Genomic DNA, 27,346 nt, shown 5'->3' with positions numbered 1-27,346 from the left:
TTTGATATGAAACACACACACAAACATTAATGGACACCATTGACACCAGGAGATGGTATGAAGAAATGTACAGACAACACCCTTTTCTGAGAATTTGAAATAAAGTGTGTGTGTGTGTATGTGTGTGTGTGTGTGTGTGTGTGTGTTGGGGGGGGGGGGGTCGAGGTCCATCGAACCAAACCAGAACACCACTTATTATGCATTCATTAAAAGTGTTTAGTGTGGTGGATGTTGTTTCAATATTAATAGAGGGTGCCAAATGATGGGGATCGACATCAGAGGTTGACTCAGTGATGTTATGTTAGCAGAACGATTAAACATGGGTTGTGCAAATATCTGCTATGCCAACAAACTTTAGGTAGTTAGCGACAGTTACAGTTAAACCATATAGGTCTCTCCTGAAGTGGTTAACATATTTTTTTTTAATTCAAGTATCAAGCAATGTTATGCCTGGCTTCATAAAGTTATTTGTTTTAGTTGGAATAACGTTGTGCCTATGTGCCATACCTAAACTAAATGATTTGTTTGTGATGATAAAATTGTACTGGTTACAAGGACAAATAACATTATGAAAGTGGATAAATGTAGATACATGGAGAGATGGATGTGGCCAGACAGATGCTGAGTAACATTATGGAAGGTGAGTAAGTAATTTTAAGTACTTTTATTTGTATAGCACATTTTTCATGCTGCACAAAGCGCTCCACACACACAGACACACAGATTGACAGACAGAGCGGCAAGAGATGCCAGCAAACCCGTTATTTGGCCTACTTACAGTAACACACACATAACAGACAGTAGACATAACAAAAAAATGAGCAATTAATAAATCAGAAGTCCATGGGTAATGGCCAATAATTCCGTATAACAGGACACCTCAAAGGCCATTATCCCTTACATAAGACACAGTAGACATTACAAACAAATGATCAATTAATAAATCAGAAGTTCATGGGTAATGGCCATTAATTCTGTATAACAGGACACCTCAAAGGCCATTATCCCTTACATAAGACACAGTAGACATTACAAACAAATGATCAATTAATAAATCAGAAGTTCATGGGTAATGGTCATTAATTCCGTATAACAGGACACCTCAAAGGCCATTATCCCTTACATAAGACACAGTAGACATTACAAACAAATGATCAATTAATAAATCAGAAGTTCATGGGTAATGGTCATTAATTCCGTATAACAGGACACCTCAAAGGCCATTATCCCTTACATAAGACACAGTAGACATTACAAACAAATGATCAATTAATAAATCAGAAGTTCATGGGTAATGGTCACTCTGCATGTCACAACACGTAGCATCAGCATGATGATGTTGAACAGTCCAACTGCAGCGCTGCCACTTGATGCTCTTCAACAGTCCTTGACTCGTCAATGCTATACCGTCTTTAGAGCTTTACACGCTCTGGTCAGCTGTCCTGGGATATTTCTCTGGTCAGACAGATGCGAGAAAACTAGCCCGCAGATCAGATTTCAACAGCGACTGATCCTCATTCATGGTGCCATTCCTTTTCCATCTCTGGCTTCCGTCCTCACGCTGGTGAAGGCAGCTAGCAATAGCATGACTGCTCAGTAGAAACTTGGCAGTACATATTAGGACATCCTCAGATGTCAGAGTCAGGTGTCAGATGAAAAGGCATAAGGTCTCAGGAAAACCTCTGTCAAGTTTTCGGAATTACACTGTCATGTCTGAGACATCAGATGAAAAGGCATCACCTATATTATGTACACCGTCAGATAGAAAAAAATCAGTCAGAGATTTAGCGACACAGAACCAAGACACCACCAATGTCAAAGTTCTGAGCAATATCTAGATGTTTGAAGGGGAGCACTGTCTATCAGCAGCAGTTTACGATGGCAGCAATAGATCTCACAGATCAACATTAAGGTAGCACAATGCAGGCTGAAAAAGTATCAATGCTTTATACCACTGTCAGGGCAGAATATACAGAAAATAATGTCCATTTAAAGCGACTAGGTATTACACGAAGAATACATACAAAAAATCAAACAAACATTACATTAAATTATGATTTTTTTTTTAAAAAAAATGAACAAAAACAAAATGCCAGACAAAGCAGTGTGACTCGCCTGTATCGCCATAAACTAGTAACTCGATGATTGTAAGGTGAAGGTGTAATATTCCTACTTCGCAAGCCCTTAATGTGGTTGAACGGAGCAAGATGTGTCCCATTCCAGGAGCTGGGAGAGAGAAAAGGGACCATTAAGAATGCAGCATTATGATGACACTATGTTAAAGCCCTGAAGGTCCCACAATTCTTTTATAATGGAATATTTTCACACATTTATGCCAAATATTTCAATGAAAAAGTTTTCAGAAATAAAAAAAAATGAACATTGCAGAAATGTCCTTTTGAAGACCTACACAAACGTGTTTGAATGTGTTTGGAAGTGTGCATCTTTAATTGTTGGAGCTGAAATATACAAACAAATTGATTGGAATAAGAAAAATAAGATGTTTAGGAAGAACCCTACAGTGCATTTTCATGCACTGAAATAATTGCAATGTAGATGTTCTCACTGTAAAATTAAAGCTGTAAGTATTTGTCATTATATTATTGTAAGTTTATGGATGATTAATTTCAAATGGGAAAGAGAGCTCAGTATAAAATAATAAATTTGGTGATTTTCACATATCTCTTTTTCTCTAGGTCACTGAGTGAGTACTGTTGATAAAAACAAAATAAAAAACATACAAATAACCATGGGTATTACTTTACACACGTTGCTAGGTTACTGAGTTAGAGGTTCCAGGAAGCTACACTGCTACACTCTGGAGGCATGTTCACGCTCACAGAGTGTAGCACTGTAGCTGCCTGGCTGCTTTAGCTGTTGGCTGTAGCAACTCAAACCAGGTAAAACCAATTGTTTTATGTGAAAAATTGGCAGAATACCCCTTTAAGAGATATTTGCATTTAGAATTTGGTAAACTGTCTCGTGTTGGGTGGTGTTGGTGACCAAGCTCTAGTCAATGCATTGGGTGGAGTGGTGTTCGGGTTCAGACTCTGGTAAACTGTATCAAGTTGGGTGGTGTTGGGGTTCAGGCTCTGGTAAACTGCATCAAGTTGTGTGGTGTTGAGGTTCAGGCTCTGGGAAACTGCATTAGGTTGAGTGGTATTGGGGTTCAGGCCCGGGTAAACTGCATCAGGTTGAGTGGTATTGGGGTTCAGGCCTGGGTAAATTGCATCGGGTTGGGTGGTGTTGAGGTTCAGGCTCTGGTAAACTGCATCAGGTTGAATGGTATTGGGGTTCAGGCTCTGGTAAACTGCATCAGGTTGAGTGGTATTGGGGTTCAGGCCTGGGTAAATTGCATCGGGTTGGGTGGTGTTGAGGTTCAGGCTCTGGTAAACTGCATCAGGTTGAGTGGTATTGGGGTTCAGGCTCTGGTAAACTGCATCAGGTTGGATGGTGTTGGGGTTCAGGCTCTGGTAAACTGCATCAGGTTGAGTGGTATTGGGGTTCAGGCTCTGGTAAACTGCATCAGGTTGGATGGTGTTGGGGTTCAGGCTCTGGTAAACTGCATCAGGTTGGGTGGTGTTGAGGTTCAGGTTCTGGTTAACATATGATAAACAATTTAATAGCATACACATAATTTATGATACAAACAAACCACATATGAATGTTGTTGCTGAATAATGTGTGCTTTGCACAAACAGTCCCTATATCACATATCTCACCTGTTCTTGCCTTGTACGTGTTGCTTCTTTCTTGCTGCAACACACAAAAATACAGACATTGTCCACAGTCTACATTTATTTTTCAAGATTACTGACTATTACAGTGCTAATCACTCATCACACACACACACACACACACACACACACTCAACACAATACACACACACACACTCCACACCTTTTTGACTACTATTAATTTATTCCTTAAAGGTGTTCTAAGTGATGTTACGCAGTTTCTAAGCTAAAACATTTTTTGTCACATACAGCAAACATGACCTCACCATCCGCTAGCTGCCCGTGCCCTGAACTGCAGGCTACACTTCCTTTCAAAGTACCGTTGAAAACGGCAGCAATCTTTTTTTTTTACTTTTCACTGAACGGAGCTGGGGGGGCCAGCAGGGTGGCCAAGCTTTGACCAGTGGTGGCCGTGGCCCCCCCTGGCCACCACGTAGCTCCGCCCCTGGTAATTAGAATGGTATTTCAGTGCACTTAATTTCTAACTTTTGAGACTGATTATCAGTTTGTCAGTTCAACTGATTATCAGTTTGTCGCATGTTTACACCTTGTATGTGTGTTGCACAACACATGTTGCACTTGGCGATCAATCATGATGGGGATTGATATCTGATATGGACCATGATGGTCATAGAAGAAGTGAAGGAGCAGTACCCCCCAATTATGGTGGGGTAATTCGCACTCTGGGATTGATATCTGATATGGACCATGATGGTCATAGAAGAAGTGAAGGAGCAGTACCCCCCAATTATGGTGGGGTAATTCGCACTCTGAATTTATTCCACAGAACTAACCTGCCCCGTAGCAGGTTAACTTTCAATCTAAATTAAGCTGTGTTGCAAAAAAAAACAATCAGTCGGAAAACGAGTCCAAAAAGATGGTTCCGTCAACCTGTGCTGTCGTCACCTGTAGGCTACAACTTCAAAAATAGAAGTAGGACTATAGAAATGTTTTTCCGACAGTGCACCAAGCATGGATTTACACATTCACTAGCTCCAAAGAATGTATGAAGATTATACGATTAAAAATGCGGTGGTGGTGTAACGTGCAGCGACACGGCATAGGAAAAGAATTCCATTTTTGCGTGTTCGCAGGTTCGCTTCCTATACGAAGTATTAAGGCTACATTGTTCATCACCTTAATAATGGCATTTTTAGTTATAATCTTTGATGAAAGACATATGTCTACTGCTGATAAAGGGTCATGCACATTTGGTAGGCTGTTCAGTGACAGCTTTGCCAGTGGGCTATAGCCTATTATATCTGATGCAAGCCAAAGGATAATTATTCTGTAGCCTAGGCAGCTAATAATTAAAACTGCTTCATGTGTCGACGATTGCTCATGAATGTCAAATCAACTGTGTGCTACACAGATTAAATATTAGGCATAAATTGAATTGGAAGCCATTGCATTTCAGATAAAAAAAAATTCAAAACACTTTGGGACTTATGGGAGACAATAGCCTATTATGTTGATACTAATTTATTTTATGACCACCTATATGGGGCGCCAAATGTAACATGCCTTATTTCGTGGACAGAATGACTTTCGTGTGACGAAATACATATATTCATTACGAAACCATGTTACATCGTAACGCCTTTTGTCCACGGAATGCACAAATTGGTTTGCATTGTGTCCACGAAACACTGAAGAGAGCACATCATTTCGTGGACGAAATTGACTGGTGGTCTTTTCCTTTCGTGGACATAATGCTGAATGCAGTATTCACTGTCGTAGACGAAATGTTTGGTCAAAAGTAATTCTGTCTACGTAAATACGGAATGCACCTACACACATCATTCTGTGCATCCTATTTCAATTTCGTCCACAGAAGTATTGTGTTGTGTTACAGAAGGCATTCCGTCCACGCAATAGTAACTTAACAACTTACGAAATGCATTCAGTGACATATGCTTTCATTCTGTGGACGAAATGTATAATAGAATCACGTACAATACATTTCGTGAGTCAGCAGTTTACGAAATGACTTATGTGTCACGATAATTTCATTACGTGGACGAAATGCATAACAGAATCACGAAATCAGTTTTGTGACCTGATGCAATACATTTCGTGAGTCAGCAGTTTACGGAATGAATTATGTATCACGGTCATTTCATTGCGTGGACGAAATGCATAACAGAATCACGAAATCAGTTTTGTGACCTGATGCAATACATTTCGTGAGTCAGCAGTTTACAGAATGAATTATGTGTCACGATAATTTCATTACGTGGACGAAATGCATAACAGAATCACGAAATCAGTTTTGTGACCTGCTGCAATACATTGCGTGAGTCAGCAGTTTACAGAATGAATTATGTGTCACGATAATTTCATTACGTGGACGAAATGCATAACAGAATCACGAAATCAGTTTTGTGACCTGCTGCGATACATTTCGTGAGTCAGCAGTTTACGAAATGAATTATGTGTCACGATAATTCCATTATGTGGACGAAATGCATAACAGAATCACGAAATCAGTTTTGTGACCTGCTGCAATACATTTCATGAGTCAGCAGTTTACAGAATTAATTAGCCTATGTGTCATGATAATTCCATCATGTGGACGAAATGCATAACAGAATCACGAAATCAGTTTTGTGACCTGCTACAATAGCCTACATTTCGTGAGTTTGCGGAATGAATTAATCAGTGGGTAGCCTAGGCTACCATTTAGAAGTGGCCACTTCAATCGCGCCTCGAGCTCCGTGAAACAAAGGAAAGCCCTTTATTTGGACGGGCAAGTAGGTATTACGCCTATTATGCGCGCACTCCAGCGAGACGATATAAACTAGGCCTACTGTTAGGCCTACAACAAGTCGCGATTTATTAGGCTATCCAATCGCTATACTGTTTTCATGAACATTACAGGAATCCACTTCTTGATTGTTTTAAATATCGTTGCTTAGCCTACCCACGAGTTTGTCAGTTTCACTTTGTAAAGTTTGCCAAAATCACCTTTTTACATGGTTGTTTGTATGAAAATGTATTAGTATTTTCTCTCTGTTTAATATGCCATGTATGTAAATTTGATGTCAGTGACTTTCATTGCACTTTGTTTAAATAGAGGCGCGGGGAGAGCGCTCGCCCCCGAGAGTTACCTGTGCGAAGACGCTGGTGTATTGAGTAGCGCGCGTTAGAGGCCTTGCAGGCTGAACCGTGACTTTTTCTCGCTATCTGCGATCACTCATTTTTTCCCAAAGTCATTGGATTACAGCAAGCAAAGGAGCATTTTTCCTAACGTGCGTGTTTTGGTGAGATTGCGTTTCGCAACCGTATTAGGGAACGACTTCTCAACAGACTGTAAGCGCAACGACTCTTTCTTATTCCGGGGATCACGTTTGTGTTTTGGACTGATTGAATCATCTGCTTGATGTCGGGACTATTGGGCACTGAACTTTGGGGGGTATTTGTTCGTGCATTGTGAAACTTTGTTGTTAATTGTGTGTCGGGCCTTCAGTTGCGCGCCGAGTGGCCGCGAGTTCGTTCATTACAATACAAAGTGAATCAATCTCATATGTTTGGGTTTCTTTCTGTAAGATAGTTTTTTCTTTAATATACACTCTTATTAAGAGGAAGGCAAGGCCCTTTGCCAGTTTAAGTTAAGATAAACTGAGGTCTTCGTCTGCATTGAGCTAGAATGATTTCCTGCTTGTTAGATCCGCCCGTATAACCTTAAATGCGTAGTGGCAATCAGTTCTTTTGAATAAGGGCGATTTGTTACAACTTGCACAGACACGCATAGACTTTGAATGAGCACTCACAGCCTACCACTACCACCTAGGCTAATGTTATGCCTCTATATTTAATGAATTAAGAAGTAGGCCTATGCAGTGATCAGGGAAACATTTAGTTTCTTTTTCTTTCGGTCCACGGTTCCAGCAGTTGTGCCGCAAAATTAACAGACAGAAGCACCGGGCATAGACCTAATCTAGCCTAAAATCGTGGTCCAGTGGACCAGCAATCTACTCGTAGAAGAGGCTCATAGTTTGAAGATCATAGACCATAGATAATTCAGAGAAAGCCTATGCAGTTGCTTTTCGCGGACCTAGGCTAGGTCCAGCACGGCCTGGCACCGGTTCGCGGATTGCCAATCACACTGCCGTTGCAAAGCCTCTGAATGCAGCCAGCTGTCCCGTTTACCGGCAATGCTACAGCGGACTTAAGCTGCCACCTTGTGGCGAAAAGTTGCAATACATTTCACTCCACATTCCGCAAACTGCTGACTCACGAAATGTATTTTAGAAGGTTACAAAACTGATTTCGTGATTCTCTTATGCATTTCGTCCACGTAATAAAATTATCGTGACACATAATTCATTCCGTAAACTGCTGACTCACGAAATGAATTGTAGCAGGTCACAAAGCTGATTTCGTGATTCTGTTATGCATTTCGTCCACGTAATGAAATTATCCTGACACATAATTCATTTCGTAAACTGCTGACAGACTAAATGTATTGTAGCAGGTCACAAGACTGATTTCGTGATTCTTTTATGCATTTCGTCCACGTAATGAAATTATCCTGACACATAATTCATTCCGTAAACTGCTGACTCACGAAATGTATTGCAGCAGGTCACAAAACTGATTTCGTGATTCTGTTATGCATTTCGTCCACGTAATGAAATTATCCTGACACATAATTCATTCCGTAAACTGCTGACTCACGAAATGTATTGCATCAGGTCACAAAACTGATTTCGTGATTCTGTTATGCATTTCGTCCACGTAATGAAATTATCGTGACACATAAGTCATTTCGTAAACTGCTGACTCACGAAATGTATTGTACGTGATTCTATTATGCATTTCGTCCACAGAATGAAAGCATATGTCACTGAATGCATTTCGTAAGTTGTTAAGTTACTATTGCGTGGACGGAATGCCTTCTGTAACACAACACAATACTTCTGTGGACGAAATTGAAATAGGATGCACAGAATGATGCGTGTAGGTGCATTCCGTATTTACGTAGACAGAATTACTTTTGACCAAACATTTCGTCTACGACAGTGAATACTGCATTCAGCATTATGTCCACGAAAGGAAAAGGCCACCAGTCAATTTCGTCCACGAAATGATGTGCTCTCTTCAGTGTTTCGTGGACACAATGCAAACCAATTTGTGCATTCCGTGGACAAAAGGCGTTACGATGTAACATGGTTTCGTAATGAATATATGTATTTCGTCACACGAAAGTCATTCTGTCCACGAAATAAGGCATGTTACATTTGGCGCCCCATACACCTACACCTAGACAATAATTTGGAGTGAATGAACTCTTTTAATCTAAGAACGTAAGCTAGGCTATAGATAGTTTTGAATATCTATATGCATATCCATAAGTTGTTTTGAGTTTATACTATTTATTCATGCACTCGTTTTGTTCAAGCATAGACTGTAGACCTATGTGTTCAAGAGTGAAGCCAATCAAACTTGCAATTGATTTCAAAACCATTAGCATTGTTGTTTTAAATGTATGCTTTCATTATTCTCCCATTTCTGTAGGCAATCTATTTTTTTCTCTCGATGTTAAATTTGATGACTTTCGATGAAAATCCTGTAGATGGCGCTTGCCAAATCGAACAGAAATAGTCTAGTATTGTCTTAATTTTAAGACATATATCCTCTTTTCGTCAATCTACTGTTTTGGTCTACTGTTCTACCTCGTGCACGAGCAGAGATGAAGCTGACTTTAACCTCGCTTGAATAAACGAGACCAAGATGCCGCTAACTTGAGTTAATGGAACGGCTTCAGCCCCAAGTGGAACTCTACGCTAGTTCAAGCCAGGCTATTTCTGTTAAGCGCCGCCTTCATTAGCGAGGTTGATGGAATATCCCCCTGGACCATAAAAACATAACAAACTGTTCCAGCGAATCACTGACAAGATGTGCGCTTAGGAGAGTTTCAATTGCACGGAAGGAAGAGGAAGAAGTAGCAAGCTAGCTCTCTGTATTGTTTGAACGTCAACGGAAATTACATTACCCAACAGCTTGGAGCATCTTTAAAGTTGAGCTGTCGCTTGAGCACAGGTAATTTCATTACTTATGATTCCCTTAATGAGTATATGACAATGAAATACTTGAACTTCAACATCAGTTACAGCCCCTTTAATTGTGTGAGAAGGTACACTAACATTTGGTGTGACATTTGGTTCCTGAATTTCCCCTTGGGGATCAATAAAGTATCTATCTATCATATTATATGATATTTATTAGACTGTATTTTAATCACATCCACTCACCTCATGAAGAACACCAAACAGAGGAGTCCCACAGCTCCACAGACAGAGACTGTTATCACAGCAGTGGAGACAGGGCTCTGGCCACCTGATGGAATTAATGAAACAAGAATGAAGTGAAGAGGGGAGTCCCTGTTACCTCATCACAGAAGAGACATGGAGATGCACTGATACCTGATCCACTGATGCCCTTAACTGTGATGGACACAGCAGTAGAGTTCTCAGCTCCATATTTATTCCTGACCTCACAGTAGTACTGTCCTCCATCCTCAGAGCTGATGTTAGTGATGCTGTACTGCTGTCCTGATCCTACTGGAGTGGACTCATCCACCTTAAACCAGGTGTACATGTAGCTCTCCACTGGTGGGTTGGCATCACTGCTGCAGGTCAGAGTCACTGAATTGCCCTTGTATGTCCCATCATGATATGACAATGAAACTGTTGTATTCTTTGGGGAATCTGGAAGGAACGAAAAATTCTTTTTTATTTTATTGATTTTATTTTTTACCAGGCACTAACAAATGTAATTTGCTATGAATCTCAAGTAATGATGAATTTACTTTTTTTAATTGAAGCAATTTAAAATAATTTGTTTGCTATAACCTTCAAACCTCTAAAACTGATTTGCATGGAGTAAGTATTTTGGGTTGGGTATTATTTTAAAATGTAAGGGCAAACGCTACTCACAGACAACCTGTAGATACACAGGAGGTGAGTATGTGTAGCCACATTTGAATGTTGAATAACAGAAATATTTTCCACTGTCTTCTGGTCTGAAGTGTTTGACGGTGTATGTATGACCTGTCCCCAGGTGTACAGGTGTTGTAGATAAATCATCCTTGTACCAGTGGCTCTGCACTGGTAGATCAGATCTGCTGCTGCAGGTCAGTCTCACCTCCCTGCCTTCCTGTATGTCACCAGAGGGACTGATGGACACTGAAGTCAGTGGGGTCTCTGTGAGAGGGATCATTGCAGGTGTGATTACATGAATCATTTAGAGAACACATGTATCCCAAGAGCTAAGATCTACAAGACTGACTGTGATCGGGATGGCGTTGCGGTGATGGAAATGGAGGCAGTGGTGATGTTTCTCAAAAATAGCCAGGTTTTATTTCCACCTTTGCGGCTGAGCATGCGTACCAGTATGGAGAAATCGGAAAAAGAAAAGAAAAAAACCAAACTCCAAACAATAATATCAAATCAATCACTAAACTTCCAAAATATATCAAAATTAATATTAATAAATTAATTTAAACTTTGACAACCCTTTTCAATCATAGGGCAAACTGCTGCAAATCACAAAACGAGTGTTAGGCCTATAAGCAGGGGCAATCACTTGCTCACCTCAGACCATTCTACCTCCTTCTGCTCTCAACCATATTCCCACCAGAGAATTTAACTCTGCAGACTAAATCAATGTACAATCAATCAATCAATCAATTAACAAAACGCTTCTCTATATAAATATACAATAATACATTCCATACCATAAAACCCACAGTTTCATTACAAGGCAATCCTATTATCTAATTTCATAACCGAATACATAGCATACATAACCAGAACGTCGCCAAACACCCCTCTTGTCCTACACACTTGACCTCTGCTTGTGCAGTAGCCTACGTCACACTCCACGAACTTATATTGTTCCTTGCGACTTTCCGTCGGGTCTTTTCTCAGTCTCCAGACCAGGAAGCGCTATGGTCCGACACCATAGATATATACACTAGATGTCGCCTTCTGCTTCTCAGCATGCGTCAACACCGCCGCCATCTTGGTACAGGGATCTGAAGCGCTAAACTAGTTATCCTGTATTGTCAGCGTCACTGGCGCCTTAATGCAGGGGCTTACCTGGGCTTCAGCCCAGGGGCCTCGACCAATGAGGGGCCTCCTAATAATAATAATGATAATCAATAATAATAAACGGCGTGTCCGTATTCTCTGCGTCATTAGCCTACTCTGGAGCTAGCCTAAACAATTGAGCACATCGTAGGCTACTGCTCTACAATTACATCCATGCAGAGGCCCCCTTTGTCTTCTCCAATTCTAAAGTGTAACAAAATGTAACAAAACGTAATAAATCCCAACGGGTGTAGCTAGAGGAGAGGCTGAAACTGACTGACAAACTTACAAACTCTGGAGATAACGTGGGTAGGAATGAAGCAACGATAAACGAATGACGTGGATTCCTGTAACTGTCCATGAAAACAGAAGGCATAGCAGGTAAATATCGTAGCAAATAGCCTGGAAATGAAACGGCTTTAAAAACGTATTTCACTTGTCTCATTGGAGTGAACGCAGAACATGGGCTGTGGCGCAAATAAATGACTTAGTGCTCTGCATCTCCGTTCACCAACAGCAAAGTTTGTGCTAACCCATTCTCACATATAAGTCTATATTATGTTTTCTTGTTAACGTGAGATATGTCTCCGTAGTGTAGTGATAATGCATAAGGTAGCCACGTTCACGTCACATGAGCCAGCTTGTTATGTAGGCTAAAAGTATTTCTGTCCCTCCCAAACTGCATTAAACTAGTGTGTTAAGTAGACAGAATTTCAAAAAACTCCTGGGGAACCCCCCAACACGACAAACACATGCACTTTTGAAAAGCTTTTAAACGTCCATATGTGTACCCATCTTTTAACTTGGCCTACAGCCAGTGTTGTAAAAGTCCAACGCTTGTTTTCGTGCAGTAGGCTAGCCTTTTTGATAAGCGATGTCATGGGTAGGCTGACGTGATTCGAGGGCTTTCTGTTCCTGTTTATGTAAAGGTTTTACATAGGCTGAATAATGATAGGCTACACTGCATGTTATTAACCAAAAGCGCACGCTATGTGTCGGGTCAGATCGCGGGCCGGGTATCATTTAAAAAACATATAGCCCAGGGGCCTCGGGTGGTATTAAGGCGCCCCTGGTCAGCGTTACCTATTTAGCGACGTTTGGCCATCCCCAGCGATAGAAAACCTTTTTAGCGATTAGCGACAAATTTGGGAACTTCTCACAATGATGGCAGATCGGCTTCTTTGTTGTTGAAACGTAAGAAAATCACCTTTCTCATGGCTTTGTCATTTATGAATTCAGCTACATCTCGTTTGCCCATGGCACTGACCCATGATTATAAAAGTAACGACTGGCGTAGCCTATGTAGTAGCAGAGGTAAATGTTCTACAGATCTACAGCAACTTCTGGTGAGATTACAACTTACATGAGTAAACGAGACGAGGGGTATGTGGCCTCAACCAGAGCCTGTCTACGAAGAGCCTGTTTACTTTCATTGTATCGAACCTGGTTGCAGTTTACTCATTGTTCCTCTAGGGGCCGCCGCTAGCTAGTGCAGAATGAATGGGAGTCTATGGGGCTAGACGGGTAAAATGTATCTTTATTATCGTCTTAAGCTTAGTTTTCTCTAGACTCAACCATAAATACATGCCTGTCAGTTGGAACAACCCAAAAAACTAGATAATTGCTTGAGATTTTGACGATTTATGGTGATTTTATTTTCGCTAGATCTTTGCCCAGATTGACGCTAATGCATTATAGAGGAGTGGATCACTGAAGCAAGATGGCGTCTCGATTGACGCATTCGTTCCAATGAACAGCAATAGTCAAGGCGACATCTAGTGTATATATCTATGGTCCGACACAATGAAAAGTTTGCTGAATGTCCGTGTTACCTCAACCTTCAGCTGGCCACCCTGAAAGTAAGGCTGATAATTAATATTGTCCCGTATGCGTTTGTGTTTTGCAGTTGCCGTTGCAACCATGCTGGATGCCGTTCGTATTCGTGTGCAAAATAAAGTGTGTTTGTAAATCACGTTGTCCGTTCTTTGTATTTAGCTCCCGTATTAAATGAACTGTAGCCGTAACGGGCATCTGCACCGTTACACTGACACATATGGACCCTTGTAGCCAGTTACAATCTCAGTTTTGTGTGGGTCTCTAAGATAACTAACTTAGGGACTGTATGATATTTAGCGGGGGGGGAGGGCCGGTCGCCAGACGATCGGGTTAAAAATGTTCTGCCTGGCCCTCCCCTGGTCAAATTTTTTTTTCCAGGGGCCTCCCCCCGGCTCAAAAACATTCTCCTAGGCCCTCCCCCCTACGTGAATCAAATAAAACTGGTCGAAAAATGAAGTTTACAAGGTTAAAACGGCCAGCAAATGTCATAAGCACACATACACACACACAGGGCTACAAAACAGTGTTGCGCGGGTTTGGTCACAAGCGGCCCGCAGTCGCCCGATATTTTAATCAACCCGACCGCAACTCGGGCCGCGAATAGGACAAAATTATACCCGACCCGCGATCCGACCCGCTTATTTACAGAATGTGTGCTTTTGGTTATAGCCTGCATGCAGTAGTCCATTTCTGTAAAACAAACTAATTTATTTGCGAAACTTTATGCAGTAGAACTACACGCAGGCATGCAGGACATAATGTTTGTGCAGGAGAGAGAATGAGAATAAGAGCGCAAGCACGCACGCAACCACCAAGGATTAGAACACTAGGATAAGATTTGGCCATGGACATACTTCTTTCGAAAATAGAAATGGGGAGGCAAGGTAGGCAAGAGAGATATTGCTGGTCAAAACGTTAGCGTAAGAACTGGTTTAAAATGCTGAATGAAGCACAACGCTTTACTAAAGCACATCCACTGTTTAAAATCACAAACACAACGAACTAAGGTAACTTGTATGCATGCGCGAACCTATACATACCGGTAGATATGGCTGTGTAGTCTGTGTCATAAGATTTATTCCTGCAGGCTGCCCACCATAACTTGTACTACTGTCATCTTCTTTAAGAACTTTTCCCAATATTTCCCATAGCCTATATCGCTTTTCCTGAAGGGGTGTCTTTATTATTTTAACTCGCGTCTTCAGCTTCTTTACTGTTGACTTACTGTATTGATGCTTTACTGTATTGATGCTAGCCTTCTCGTGATATTTTAAGTAGGCCTATTTGTAGAAAATATATATTTAATTAATTTTAACTGACCTGCCCGCAAACGACCCGAATATCATTCAAATATTTGGTTTATGACTCAACCGCGGGTGACCTGCAAGCTTACGAGGGGAGTTGTGGGAGATTCAGGTAGGGTTGCGACTTTTTGGACCCGCCCACTCTGTCAAAGAGACGTGAATCATGTTTTGGCCTACAAACCTTTTAAAATATCAAAAACGGATCATTGATCAGGGGAAAAAAATATCATGGATCAGGAAAAAAAAATTTTCCTCGGCCCTCCCCCCAGGCCAAAAAATTTCTCCTGGGCCTTACCCCTCAGGCTTAAAAAATTCTCTCAGGCCCTCCCCCCCCTGACGACCGGCCCTCCCCCCCGTAAATATCGTACAGTCCCTTAATGGGCAGAGATACAGTAGGGGAGAGCCGATTGAAACACGGGACAAATGAAACAATCCAGTTTTCTCCGAGTGTAATGATAGACAGACGTCCTTTGGTCAAAACATAGAGCATGTTAACCTCCTTCTATCAGCCAAATATCTTCCTGCTATGTCATTTTATCACGGAGTTACAGGCGATAAATTGATTCGATTATTCATCGATTCATTCGATTATTAATCAGTGTTTTTCATTTAAAGTTTCGACTTCATGCTTATTCAGTAGACCATTTAGTGTTCTCCACAATCCCAGACTTTCATATTGCATGCTTGTTTACATGGAAAGCAAAACAAGCTATAGTGTCATATGTCTGTGTCATACAGGCTGTAGCTCCATGTATTTTAATTAAATGCACAAATATCTGTGTTTAAACAATCATCTATGGAGGTGAGACATGGAAAAACAGTTTTAGGAAGATGAAAATACATTTGGGCCCACCAGGTAGGGGGTTGAGTTTTCCCATGTTATCCTATGGAGACTGACGGGCGATGGGTCGTTAAGCCTGTTTGCAGTGGCCTAACCCACGTAAAAACCTAGTGAAACGACATTTTCAACAATATAAACATGATATAAATGGGAAAGCTTACCATTCTAGCTATAAACATGGCAGAATCATCCACAGGACATGATATTTCAAAAACCGCTTCAAACACGCTTCACGATGATGGCAATGAATTGTTAACAGACATGCACGAAGACGTATAGCCCTGCAACAATCTATCTAAAATAACACCTTTTGGGAGTACCATTCATGATATGTAGCCTAGCAACATTTTGAAGTTGTGGGACGTTTATATGGCTGAACTGTATGTTTCATTCGTCCCCTTATGTTGTTTCAACTGTCCCGACCAGGAGGGACGAATGAAACAAAACGCACGTCCCACTTTTGCTGTAATAATTCCTAAACGGTTTTGTTCAAAGCTGAAAATGCATTTGTATTTGACAGAGGACAGATGTAGCTTACTAGTGACCAAATATTAGCTTTCAGTGTGGTACGATCGCTTTGTAAATTACGTTTAGTTAAAAAGTGTTTCAACTGTCCCGGCTCTCCCCTACATTAGTCACAGCCTCATAAGTTGACTTCTGTTTTTCTTACTTTTGATGTCCAGGTAGACTCCTGTCGCTCCAATCAATGTCTTGCCGAATGTCTTTGTTGTTAAACTGCAGTAATATGTGCCTGTGTCCAACATGGTTAATGATTCAATATGTAAATGACATATGTTAGCTCCTTGCTGACAGCCTATGGTGGTTCTGTCTCTGTAGTCTGGGTTGACCATGAGATCAGGAGGATTCGGACTGCTATCTTTTGACCAGTACGTATGTTTGATGGTCAAGTAACTGGTGTAGGTGTAAGAGCAGGACATGTTCACTGAAGCGCCCACAAAAGCACAGACACTCTCAGGCTGGTAAGTGACATTCCACCCCTGACCACATACACCTACAAAAGAGAACATAAACAATGAACATATAAATAAAATAAAATATATAATATATATATTAAACAAATATTTGTTCACACACACAGTGTATCAGTTCTCAGAAATATGCTCTCTGGTGAAGACAGGAAGACAGTCTGTGTTCAGTTAAATAAATGTCAAATGTCAAATAACATTTCAAACACCAAATCACTAATCCTTACATTAATCTGTTATGTACTCTTACTTTGAACTAACTGAGAAAACTAACAACTAACAAGAGAAAATACACATATTTGATTCACCTTGAATGGTCAACAGAATGGCCAAAGCAAGGGAGGCTGGACAGTTCATCATTCTCAGTCACACAACCCTGATCAAACAAATATTAAAACATAGTATCCATTTGTAGAAACACAGAAATGTACTACCATGAACACACCATGCCATAAATAGTGCACATTTAGTAGTGCACATTTGCTAATGAGACCGAGAAAATAGCTTTAATAAGCCACTAACACTTCTGTGTGCACACTGTTTAGAATATTATACAGTATGACATGTCTACAGTTTACTTTGACTGAATAAATACATGTTCAGAAGTTTTTACCTCTCCACTGTCCTTGAACAGCATGGCATGTGGCATGGCAAGTGAAGCTCACAGATCAGGAAGCAAAGCTGACATAAATTCACAGACAGGAAATGTTACGCACAGAGAAAGTTTCATAATTCCCCATTTGACTGTGCTCTGTGTCTATTCTTGTCAGTGGCCATGATCATATGTTGAAAACAGAAATTTACTTTTACATTTATTCATGTAACAGATGTTTTTTTTATCCAAAGCAAGAGAATAACAATATACGATACAGTGCAGATGAGACCTCTCAATACAATACAATACAATTATTAGTGTCTTACTTTACTAGAGGTTGAAAGTGGTGGTATAATAAGTAAAAGTCCAAGTCTGATACGACAAGAAAGTGGTGGAAGAAAGAGGTAGAGCAAGAAGGAGAGGAACATGTGTGCTAATTTTGATATTAGCACACACTAACATCTATCTATAAAGCAAGAAGCGTCTGTGTGTCTGTCTCTGTCTGTCTGTCTGTCTGTCTGTGGCACGCATATCTCGCTGACCGTTTGTCGGCAAACTTGGCAGGTGTCTTGCTATGGGCATGAGTAAGTGCAGTGACAAATTTGACGTTGTTTGAATAAGAAATGCAAAAGATATCCTTAAATATATCGGTAAAAGAAGCACATTGGCTTTCACCGCTAGCCACTCCCCCTCCCACACACCACTGTACTGTAGGCTAAGCTACCAGTGAGGATAGAAGCAGGGCTTTGGCTAAGCTGGATCAGTGTAAGTTATACGGGTAAAAACGTAACATGTCTGACCTAAACAATAAAGTGAACTCCACGGATTTTGCAACACGCCAAGACACACAGGTATGCAGTGGCTCTTCATTCTTCAAAATGACGTAAAAAATGATGTGCAATAAACGGACACTTCGAATAGCCCAGGTTACTTTGGACTGTCTTTAGACTTTGAATAAGCAAACAACAATTCCAACTGCAAGGTCCTAAATTGAAACGAGCGATAATGGTCCCGAATTAAAGAACGTCTCAGAATGCCACACATGCAAAGCATAACCAGCGACAAGCAACGAGTGGCAGACAGAGTGTGATGCTATATGAATAGCCCAGGCTACTTTGGACTTTCTTTAGACTTTGAATAAGCAAACGACAGTTCCAACTGCAAGGTCCTACATTGAAACGAGCGATGATGGTCCCGATTAAAGAACGTCTCAGAATGCCACACATGCAAAGCATAACTAGCGATAAGCAACGAGTGGCAGACAGAGTGTGATGTCACTTATAGGCCACCAGAGACTGTTTTTGAGTCACACCGTTGCAAATTCCATATGATGCATCATTCCACAAAATGGTCTGTTTTCTCTATCATCAAGTTATTCAATAGGCTAAGCATATAGCCTTGACTCAAAGCAGCTGTTAGGATTATGACATTTTGATTTGTAAAAAATGTCACATGTAGCCATGCTTAAATTCTGCTCACTTCAAATTTATTATATTATCTGTAGGCCTATTCATTATTGAATGCTTACCTGTAATTATGTTTTTCCCTATTCTATTTTCAAAGCAGGCCTACCTGCAGGCATGTAATTGGGCTACAGGAATAGCATGTTTGAACGGGCACTGCACTAGTGATATTAATGTCTGACAGCGAACCAAAATGCACAACTTTAGCAAATGACATACAGAGGAAGTGTGTCCCAGCATTCTTCATTTCTGCTCTGTCCGTTCCTTTGCTTATTCTATTTATTGTCAGTAAACATTGGCCAATCAGACTTCAATATTTTCTGTGTGGCCTAAATACTGGACAAGGTTCTGTTTTGTTTTCAGACTAATCAACACATGGACATTACAGACCATTGCTGTAAGATCATTGTAATCTTACAAAGCTAAAGTATATTGATAAACAACAGAAAGTACTATTTCTACTCATCTATGACTAAACAGTAGCCTAGAAATCTAGACGCACCCTAGCGGCAGCAAATTAAATTTGCTGCCAGGGCTAGTCTAGCAACTCTCCGTTGGCTTGTGAGCTTGAAAAATTAAAAAAACTTCTATCAGGCCAATCAAATCGTGTATAGAGTCGTTAGGTGGGCTTAACATAATGATTGATGGCAGAGTTGGAACGGTTTGGCTTGAATTCCCTGCTACTTGAAAACAAATAAGATAATGTTACTGTTAGCGAACAATGTGACACGAGTTAAGCTTTTATTAAGTTGGCAAAAGTTTGAACTAGCCAACTACGCATGGGACTCATAGCGCTGTCCTATTGCGTGCAGAGGGAATTTGAAAGACAACCGATTATCCCGCCCCTCGGACTGAGCACTGCGAACGGTGAGTGCCCAGACCCTACATTTTAATGTGGGTCTGGCTCGTCAGGCTAACTCAACAGCTGAGGTGTGTTCAATTTCACTAACATTGCAAACAGTTTTCTATTTGCCTTCAATTCTCGACAAATGTTTTGTGAACAGTCTCCACAAACTTACAGCAGAACTGGTCGTGATCTGGATAATGGGCTACCCTTACAATGGAATATTTTCCTCAAATAGTTAGAATTTAGTACACAGTTACAGAGTAAATAGTATATAAGTATACAGAGTAAATACTGTTTGTGTACAAACTACACAGATTTATGTTACCTGAACTGTACATTTTAGGGAGTATTTGCATTCAAGGTTTGATAAACTGCATCAGGTTGGATGGTGTTGGGGTTCAGGCTTTGGTAAACTGCATCAGGTTGGGTGGTGTTGGGGTTCAGGCTCTGGTAAACTCCATCAGGTTGGGTGGTGTTGAGGTTCAAGCTTGGTTGGATGGCATCAGATTGTCCACCCAGGGCAATATTAACATAATCCCTAGTATTTTAAATTGCGAGAAATAAATCAATAGTATACACATAACCAAATACCATATAATATAAATAAATATGAAGAGTTTGGTTTCAAAACGCCATTAACCCTTAGAACCCTAAGCTGTTTTAGGGCATTTTCACTACCTTTATCCATAAGGATTTATTCTGGTCATTGTAAGTGCCACACACACATATTATATATTGTTTTTTTCAGCAGAGTCTAGGCTATCCAGATCATATTATAAAAAATCTTATATTTTGACCTGTATCTCACCACAGCAAGCTCATAGCTCTACATGCATTTCATGTGTGTGTAGGGCAGACTGTCCTGAAACAGGCAATATCATTGCCATGTTGGAGGGATACTCTGGGGCTGAGCAATTTACAGAAATATGTGGTGTGTGATTTACGGAAATAAATGCCATTTTTTATTTAGCGATGAAAAATGACCATTCTGCGCTCCATATCTGTGACATGAACTGATGTGACCTGACTTGACCCAAGTTTGCCTGTTAGCATGTGTGACTATGGTGTATGCGCTCATGATGATTCTCAACTTTTTACTGCATTGCCATGAACAAAGTAAAGGCAAAAAAGGTGTTTCTTTGTTGAACAACTTCGGATGCAATGTGAGCCATGAATTGGATGTCATGCAGGAATTTGCTAGGATCTCAAAACCGGATTATGAACATGTTTTGCCATAGAGAAACACACGATAGCGTTGGATTATAAACATGCTTTGCCACAAAAACAGACAAAAACGTGGGGTAAGTCCAGCTATATGAAGTTATTATTTTGCTGTCACTTCGTCTGTTTTATAACCCAGAAGGATGTATTTGGTATCAAATGATAGCTCTGTGTCTCCTATTTCATCTAACATACGTGGCATATATATCCGATCACGGGTCCGCGACTAATTACTCCAAGAGTAATGGGTGTGCAGCGTTGGTTTGTGTACATGATGTTAATATTTTGCAGTCACTTTGTCTGTTTTTATAAGCCAGAAAGATTGATATCCATGGTACCAATGGATAGCCCTGTTTCTCCTCTTTCATCTGATATGCTTGCCATATCTATGCGATTAATTCAAACGAGAGTAATGGGTGCGCAGGTGAACGCAGAGAAGTATAGACTGTAAATATGATGCAATTTGATTTAATTTCATGATTTTTTAAAATTTTCATACTTGATCGTACAGAAGTGCGTAGTCTCTTTGGAAAGCCCCACTTCTTCTCTGTCATGCAATAAAGGTTTTATCTCGTTGCGATGTCGCGGAGCAATGTAACAGAGAAGAAAGGGTGTGTTTTTTGACGCACTTTGCCTCAATCGGGTTCTAAGGGTTAATCCATTTTTTTAAAAACATTATGTCATGTTATTTAATTGTGTATTTCAGGTAATATGAATACAATTGCAGTTATGTTGTTTTGATAGAGTAAAGATAAATTAAATAATAATACTAAATTACATTTCCACTAACATTACTTGAAAAACAAATATAAAATAGGGCCTAAATGATTCATGAAAATTCATTAAAATGGAGGATATAGCGTTTTAGAACCAAACTCTTTATATATTATGTAATAAAGTGCACTTTGTACAGGAAAACAGGGAAGTCCCGTGCTTGACTTGTCCATCTTGCTGTTGTCTTCCATTTCTTGCTGCAACAAAACAACAACATAGAATTTGCCTTGAATTTGCCTTGTCAATACCTTTATTCTCTACAAAACACACTGTGATCATGATCATTTCTAACTCATTATACTTTTTTGTCATATTCAACAGATATCACCTTACGATCTGATATGCCCATTCTATGGCTAAAATTGTGTCAATCTTTCCCACAATTGTGTCAATCTTTCCCATAACAAAACACTGGAGTTTGTTGGGGATCTCTACTGAAGAGAGGTTGGGCTCCCTCTCTGGTGAGTCTACCTTAAGGAACACTCAACATGGCTTTAACAAATACCATATTTGGCATTTCATTCTATTATTAAAAAATATTAGACTGTGTTTTAGTCAGTCACTCACATCATGAAGAAAACCAAGCAGAAGAGTCCCATAGCTCCACAGACGGAAACTATTGTCACAGCTGTGTAGACAAGGCTCTGTTCATCTGAAGGAATTAATGAAATAAGAATGGAGTGGAAAGGGGAATCCCTCTTAGCTCATCACTGAAGACACATGGAGATGCACTGAAACCTGATCCACTGATGCCCTTAACTGTGATGAACACAGCAGTAGAGTTTTCAGCTCCATATTTATTCCTGGCCTCACTGTAGTACTGTCCTCCATCCTCAGACCTGATGTTAGTGATGCTGTACTGCTGTCCTGATCCTACTGGAGTGGACTCATCCACCTTAAACCAGGTGTAGCTCTCTACTGGTGGGTTGGCATCACTGCTGCAGGTCACATAACTTTCCTTGTCTTTTGCACCAACAAGGAAAACTACAAGAAACAAAATATACATAATGTGTTATATTTACAAGACATTTGCAAGTAATAGACACACACACACATGCTTGAAGACACACACAACTCTCATTTGAATACTGCTGTCTCCATTATGTTGGCACTTCTTGACATCTGGTTGATCACCTTGAAAACACAAATATTCACCAAACCAACATGCAATATGCCAGAGTGCATATTTAGTGACATATTTAGTTGTCATCTTAGTAAATCAAGCTCTAAATATACTAATAAAAAGAATAACAAAATGATCATTGAAAAATTAACCCCATTATAATTGTGTCTTTTCAAAGTGATGAAAAGGTAACTCACAGCAAATGTTGAGGTATTCTTTAGTTGAGTATCTGCTACCACATTTATTTGTTGACTTGCAGGTATCTTCTCCAGTGTCTTCAGTGTTTGATGGTGTATGTATTGCCAGTGCCCAGGCTTTGGTCTGTGTTTCCCTTGAACCAGCTGTAGCCTTGCACTGGTAGATGGTAGGTACCATCACAGGTCAGAGTTACAGATGTACCTTCCAGTATGTCGCCAGGGGGACTGATGGACAATGTAGGTTTATCTGGGGCTTCTGTGAGAGTAACCATTGCATATGTATTTACACTTTTGAAGAGGTATTTATTGAGACTATATTTCCCCTACAACATGCCAGACTGATAAACATCTAAACGCATGAATCTTAGACAGGCATGATGCGATTTTGTTTCTCTTTACCTTTAACATGCAGGTCAACCCCTGGCGTTCCAATCCACTGACCGTCAGCATGTGTAATCCTGCAGTAATACTTACCAGAATCAAATGTGGTCAACACACTTATATGTAGGTTACATGTAGGTTATATGTAGGTTACATGTAGGTTATATGTAGGTTACATGTAGGTTATATGTAGGTTACATGTTTTAGTTCCAGGCTGGTTCTGTCTCTGTAGTTTGGGTCGTCTGTAAGATCGGGAAGATCACCAGACTGTTTTGTCCAGTAAGCTTTTTTAATGATCAGATTACTGGGGTAAGAGCAGGACATGTTCACGGAAGACCCCACAAAACCACAGACATGCTCAGACAGGTATGTGATGCCCCAATCTTCACCAGATACATCTAAATATGATAACACACACAGACACCGGACACACCCACACACACAGAGCGAGAGAGAGAGAGTGAGAGAGAGAGAGACGGTCACACACAACACACAGTTAAACAGCATAACCCCCAATCCTCCCACTAGGGTTGCCACATTTGATTTGTGAAAATCCGGGACAATCATTGCCAACCCACCCCCCTCCCCCCCCCAAAAAAAAAGATTAATGTTAAATGCCTTAATTATACTAGGCCTATTACTGGTTCTAAATAATAATTTACTAACGGTTCTTATAATGCCCTTTCACCAGCTCTTTTAAGATATCAGGCTATAAAACATGAACAATACTATGCATAATATTAAGTTAGTTACCCCTTTTCACCCTGTCGGCGTTGTGTAGGCCTACTGTGTATCTCTTTTTTTCGCCGCTGGCCCTGACTTTGATTGTAGGCCTATATCCTCCTCCGTCTCGCACCCCATTTTATCAAACCAAATCGAACCGAAATTTCTTCTTTTTTTTACTAAGCTACCCCATATAGATAGATCTATAAGGCTCTGGGGTACCCTCTCCAATCTGTTGCCTACCCGCACGCACTCACTCTCTTGGACATGCTTGCTGCGCACGGCCGGTAGTTGTAGGTGATGGATAAGGTAAACTTTCGTTTCGCAGGTCTGCATTACAACCAATCAAATAAGCGCATGCCTGCCTCCGACAGCAGGATACAATCAAGATAACTTAAGTAAAATAGTAGGATTGCAGGAGCGGAATGTAGGTTTTATTGAAAGTGAAACTAGGGAATACTTAAAAAAAATAGAAGTGCCTTTGCACCAAAAAACGGGACATTTGGTGTCCCGGGAAAGATTATCAATTTTCCGGGACAAACATTAAAAAAAGAGAACAATCCCGGGAAAACCAGAACGTGTGGTAACTCTACCTCCCACTCATACAACATATTTCAAATAAGTCTGTAAGTTGCTTTAAACTCTAATAAACAAGAAAAGACAAATATTTGATTCACCTTGAACGGTCAACAGAATCATCAAAGTAAGGGAGGCCACACCCCTCATCCTTAGACACATAACCCTGTTTAGACATTACAACTGTTATACACTTGTAGAAACACAGAGATGTGTTATCTCAAATACGTCACTCTGAATTAGTCCACAGTTAGAAGTGCATATTTTCTAATGAGACTATAGATCAACATACTTTTAACACTAATACATTTTCAGTTCTTCTTACCTTGCCGTTATCCTTGAAGAGCAGTGGTATCATGACAACAAGTGAAGCTGTCTGAACAGGAACCAAACTTGTCACCGTGGCAACAGACAAAACAGGCAGGAAATGTTTTGTTTTTTTAATTAGTTTTTCATGCTTCTATATTTGACACTTTGTGATGCCATCTGGGGAAATCCGTCAGATGTTGCACAGTTACCAGGAAAGAGTAAAAATAAGTTCACTGTGAATATTTTGCTGAAATTTGGTTTACATTAAATTTGTATTCTATAATATCTTGTCTGTTATGCCAGATCCCATCACATTTGTCCTTGTACATTTACACTTATATGGCAGGACATGTGTCAGTCTCACGGGCAGCCGCGGCCTACTGGCTAGGGCTTTGTACTGTACTTGTAACCGTAGGGTTGCTGGTTCAAATCCCGACCAGTAGGCACGGCTGAAGTGCCCTTGAGCAAGCCACCTAATCCCCTCACTGCTCCCCGAGCGCCGCTGTAGCAGGCAGCTCACTGCGTCGGGATTAGTGTGTGCTTCACCTCACTGTGTGCTTAGTGTGTTTCACTAATTCACGGATTGGGATAAATGCAGAGACCAAATTTCCCTCACGGGATCAAAAGAGTATATATACTTATACTATACTTAGGAAAGTGGTTTGGTCTCAAGTGGGCCTTTTGCCTAGATTCAGATCGGACGGTGAAGAGTAACAGGGACCCGTGGGAGAGAGAGATGGGATTTGCAAATGACCGCAGGTCCGGTCGAACCAGAGCACATGGACCGGAATGAGAGAGTGGAATCCATACTGAAGTCAAGTACAAGTCTCTCAAGTACAAGTCTCTCTCCAGATTTAATTCAGACCCATCCTCATTTCCTGAGCCCACTCCCATTTCTCTCTCCCACTTTAAAGGCAAAAGTGTCCAGCATCATTTTTGAAACGTTGATTATATTTCCATCCACAAAGAAGTTTTATTTTCAATAAAAATGAGAGGTATGTCATTCATAACATAACATTCATAACATGTCAAAACACATCTATAAACACTTCACATTGATGAAAAGAACATTTTACAAATAGCAAGTGTATTGGAATTTATTTGCAAAAAGCTGCACCAAATGGCAAATCTGAGCAATGCAACCAATACATGTTATGTCTACTCACTATAGTATAAATTGTTATTGTATAACTGCATTACATATTTATATGTCACACTGAATGGTTACTTGGGAAACTCTGAATAGTGCCAAAATCCCCCCCAGAGGTAAACATATGTATTACATATTATATTGTATAGCATGTATTATAGCTGCAATTTGGTTTATGTAAGAAAGATTTTTTTTTTTGTTTGATGTGTAACACTTACATTCTGTCTATCAGTTAATGTAATGGAGTGTGTTTATGGCTTCCATTTGGTCTGTTGGTTACATGGCCCATGATAATGTATCATCAGGAGTCACAGCCCTGGTAGCCTAGGCCAAAGTTCCTGGGTGGTCCACAATCTAAACAAGGCTATTTGTGTCATTTCTTGCTATGCATCTAATGCTTCAAGTCTGAAGGGTATCACACTGTTTTAAGAAAAAAATTTAAAAACCCACAAAACACAGCAGCACTGCTTAGAAATGTGTGATAGATGGTACAGAGCTCCATCTAGTGGATCCATGTGAAGATTCATCTGAACAATGACCAGGAGGTGTGTCATGTGTAGATTATGGTGAAGGAATGCAGTATCGAGGTGGAACACTGCAATACTCATGCACACCAGAAGGGGCATATAGAACAGTCAGGTGGAACACTGCAATACTCATGCACACCAGAAGGGGCATATAGAACAGTCAGATGGAACACTGCAATACTCATGCACACCAGAAGGGGCATATAGAACAGTCAGATGGAACACTGCAATACTCATGCACACCAGAAGGGGCATATAGAACAGTCAGATGGAAAGGCTCATTCCACAGACTTGGTCGAGAACATCAAGCAATTGACCTGTCACATTATTATTCAACTATTTTGCTGGTTTCTTGATGTCTTTACACTAATCTCATGCAAGTAAAATGAAGAAGGTAAACAATTACACTGACTGAACAGGGAAGTTGATATCTTAATAAACAGTGTACTCTTTATTGACAAACAAATGATGTGGCTATATGTTGAAAACATTATTTTTAAACAACAATGATTCACTAACCTGACTTGCCAGATGAATTTCGTTCCGTTTAGCTCCGCCTAGCTTCACTCACATCCATCTGTGACCTCTTCCATTGAGAGTGATTTCTGCACCCGATTTTATCGTACAGCCAATCAGGACGCAGGGCGGGAGTTTCATAGA

The 27,346-nt window shown here is 40.4% G+C and overlaps 2 protein-coding genes across 3 annotated transcripts; both read right to left on the bottom strand.

The window, feature by feature from the left end:
• Window positions 1–2,456: 2,456 nt before the first annotated feature.
• LOC143099215 (B-cell receptor CD22-like) lies at window positions 2,457–17,447 on the bottom strand. Of its 2 annotated transcripts, XM_076262302.1 has the most exons (8): window positions 17,414–17,447; window positions 17,109–17,176; window positions 16,485–16,826; window positions 10,679–10,945; window positions 10,166–10,450; window positions 9,995–10,079; window positions 3,723–3,756; window positions 2,457–3,596 (listed from the first exon to the last, which is right to left on the bottom strand). In XM_076262302.1, the coding sequence occupies exons 2-8, from the start codon at window positions 17,158–17,160 to the stop codon at window positions 2,961–2,963; spliced, it is 1,701 nt and encodes a 566-aa protein (XP_076118417.1). In that variant the 5' UTR covers window positions 17,161–17,176; window positions 17,414–17,447; the 3' UTR covers window positions 2,457–2,960. The 2 variants fall into 2 exon arrangements, with proteins under 2 accessions (XP_076118417.1, XP_076118418.1); XM_076262303.1 differs by lacking the exon at window positions 10,679–10,945.
• A 2,597-nt stretch (window positions 17,448–20,044) lies between these two features.
• On the bottom strand, window positions 20,045–23,745 carry LOC143099143 (uncharacterized). The gene is made up of 7 exons (XM_076262223.1): window positions 23,600–23,745; window positions 23,420–23,478; window positions 23,021–23,276; window positions 22,514–22,684; window positions 22,268–22,352; window positions 21,838–21,897; window positions 20,045–20,243 (listed from the first exon to the last, which is right to left on the bottom strand). The coding sequence occupies exons 3-7, from the start codon at window positions 23,196–23,198 to the stop codon at window positions 20,045–20,047; spliced, it is 693 nt and encodes a 230-aa protein (XP_076118338.1). The 5' UTR covers window positions 23,199–23,276; window positions 23,420–23,478; window positions 23,600–23,745.
• Window positions 23,746–27,346: the final 3,601 nt, after the last annotated feature.

The sequence above is a fragment of the Alosa pseudoharengus genome, unplaced genomic scaffold, assembly GCF_046254945.1.
Source record: "Alosa pseudoharengus isolate Yale_2024_CS ecotype anadromous, Long Island Sound unplaced genomic scaffold, YU_APseudo_1.1 YU_APseudo_1.1_scf_25, whole genome shotgun sequence".
Classification (NCBI taxonomy): Eukaryota; Metazoa; Chordata; class Actinopteri; order Clupeiformes; family Clupeidae; genus Alosa; species Alosa pseudoharengus.
Note: the sequence above shows the minus strand (reverse complement) of the source record. Positions and strands in the feature narration are given on the sequence as shown.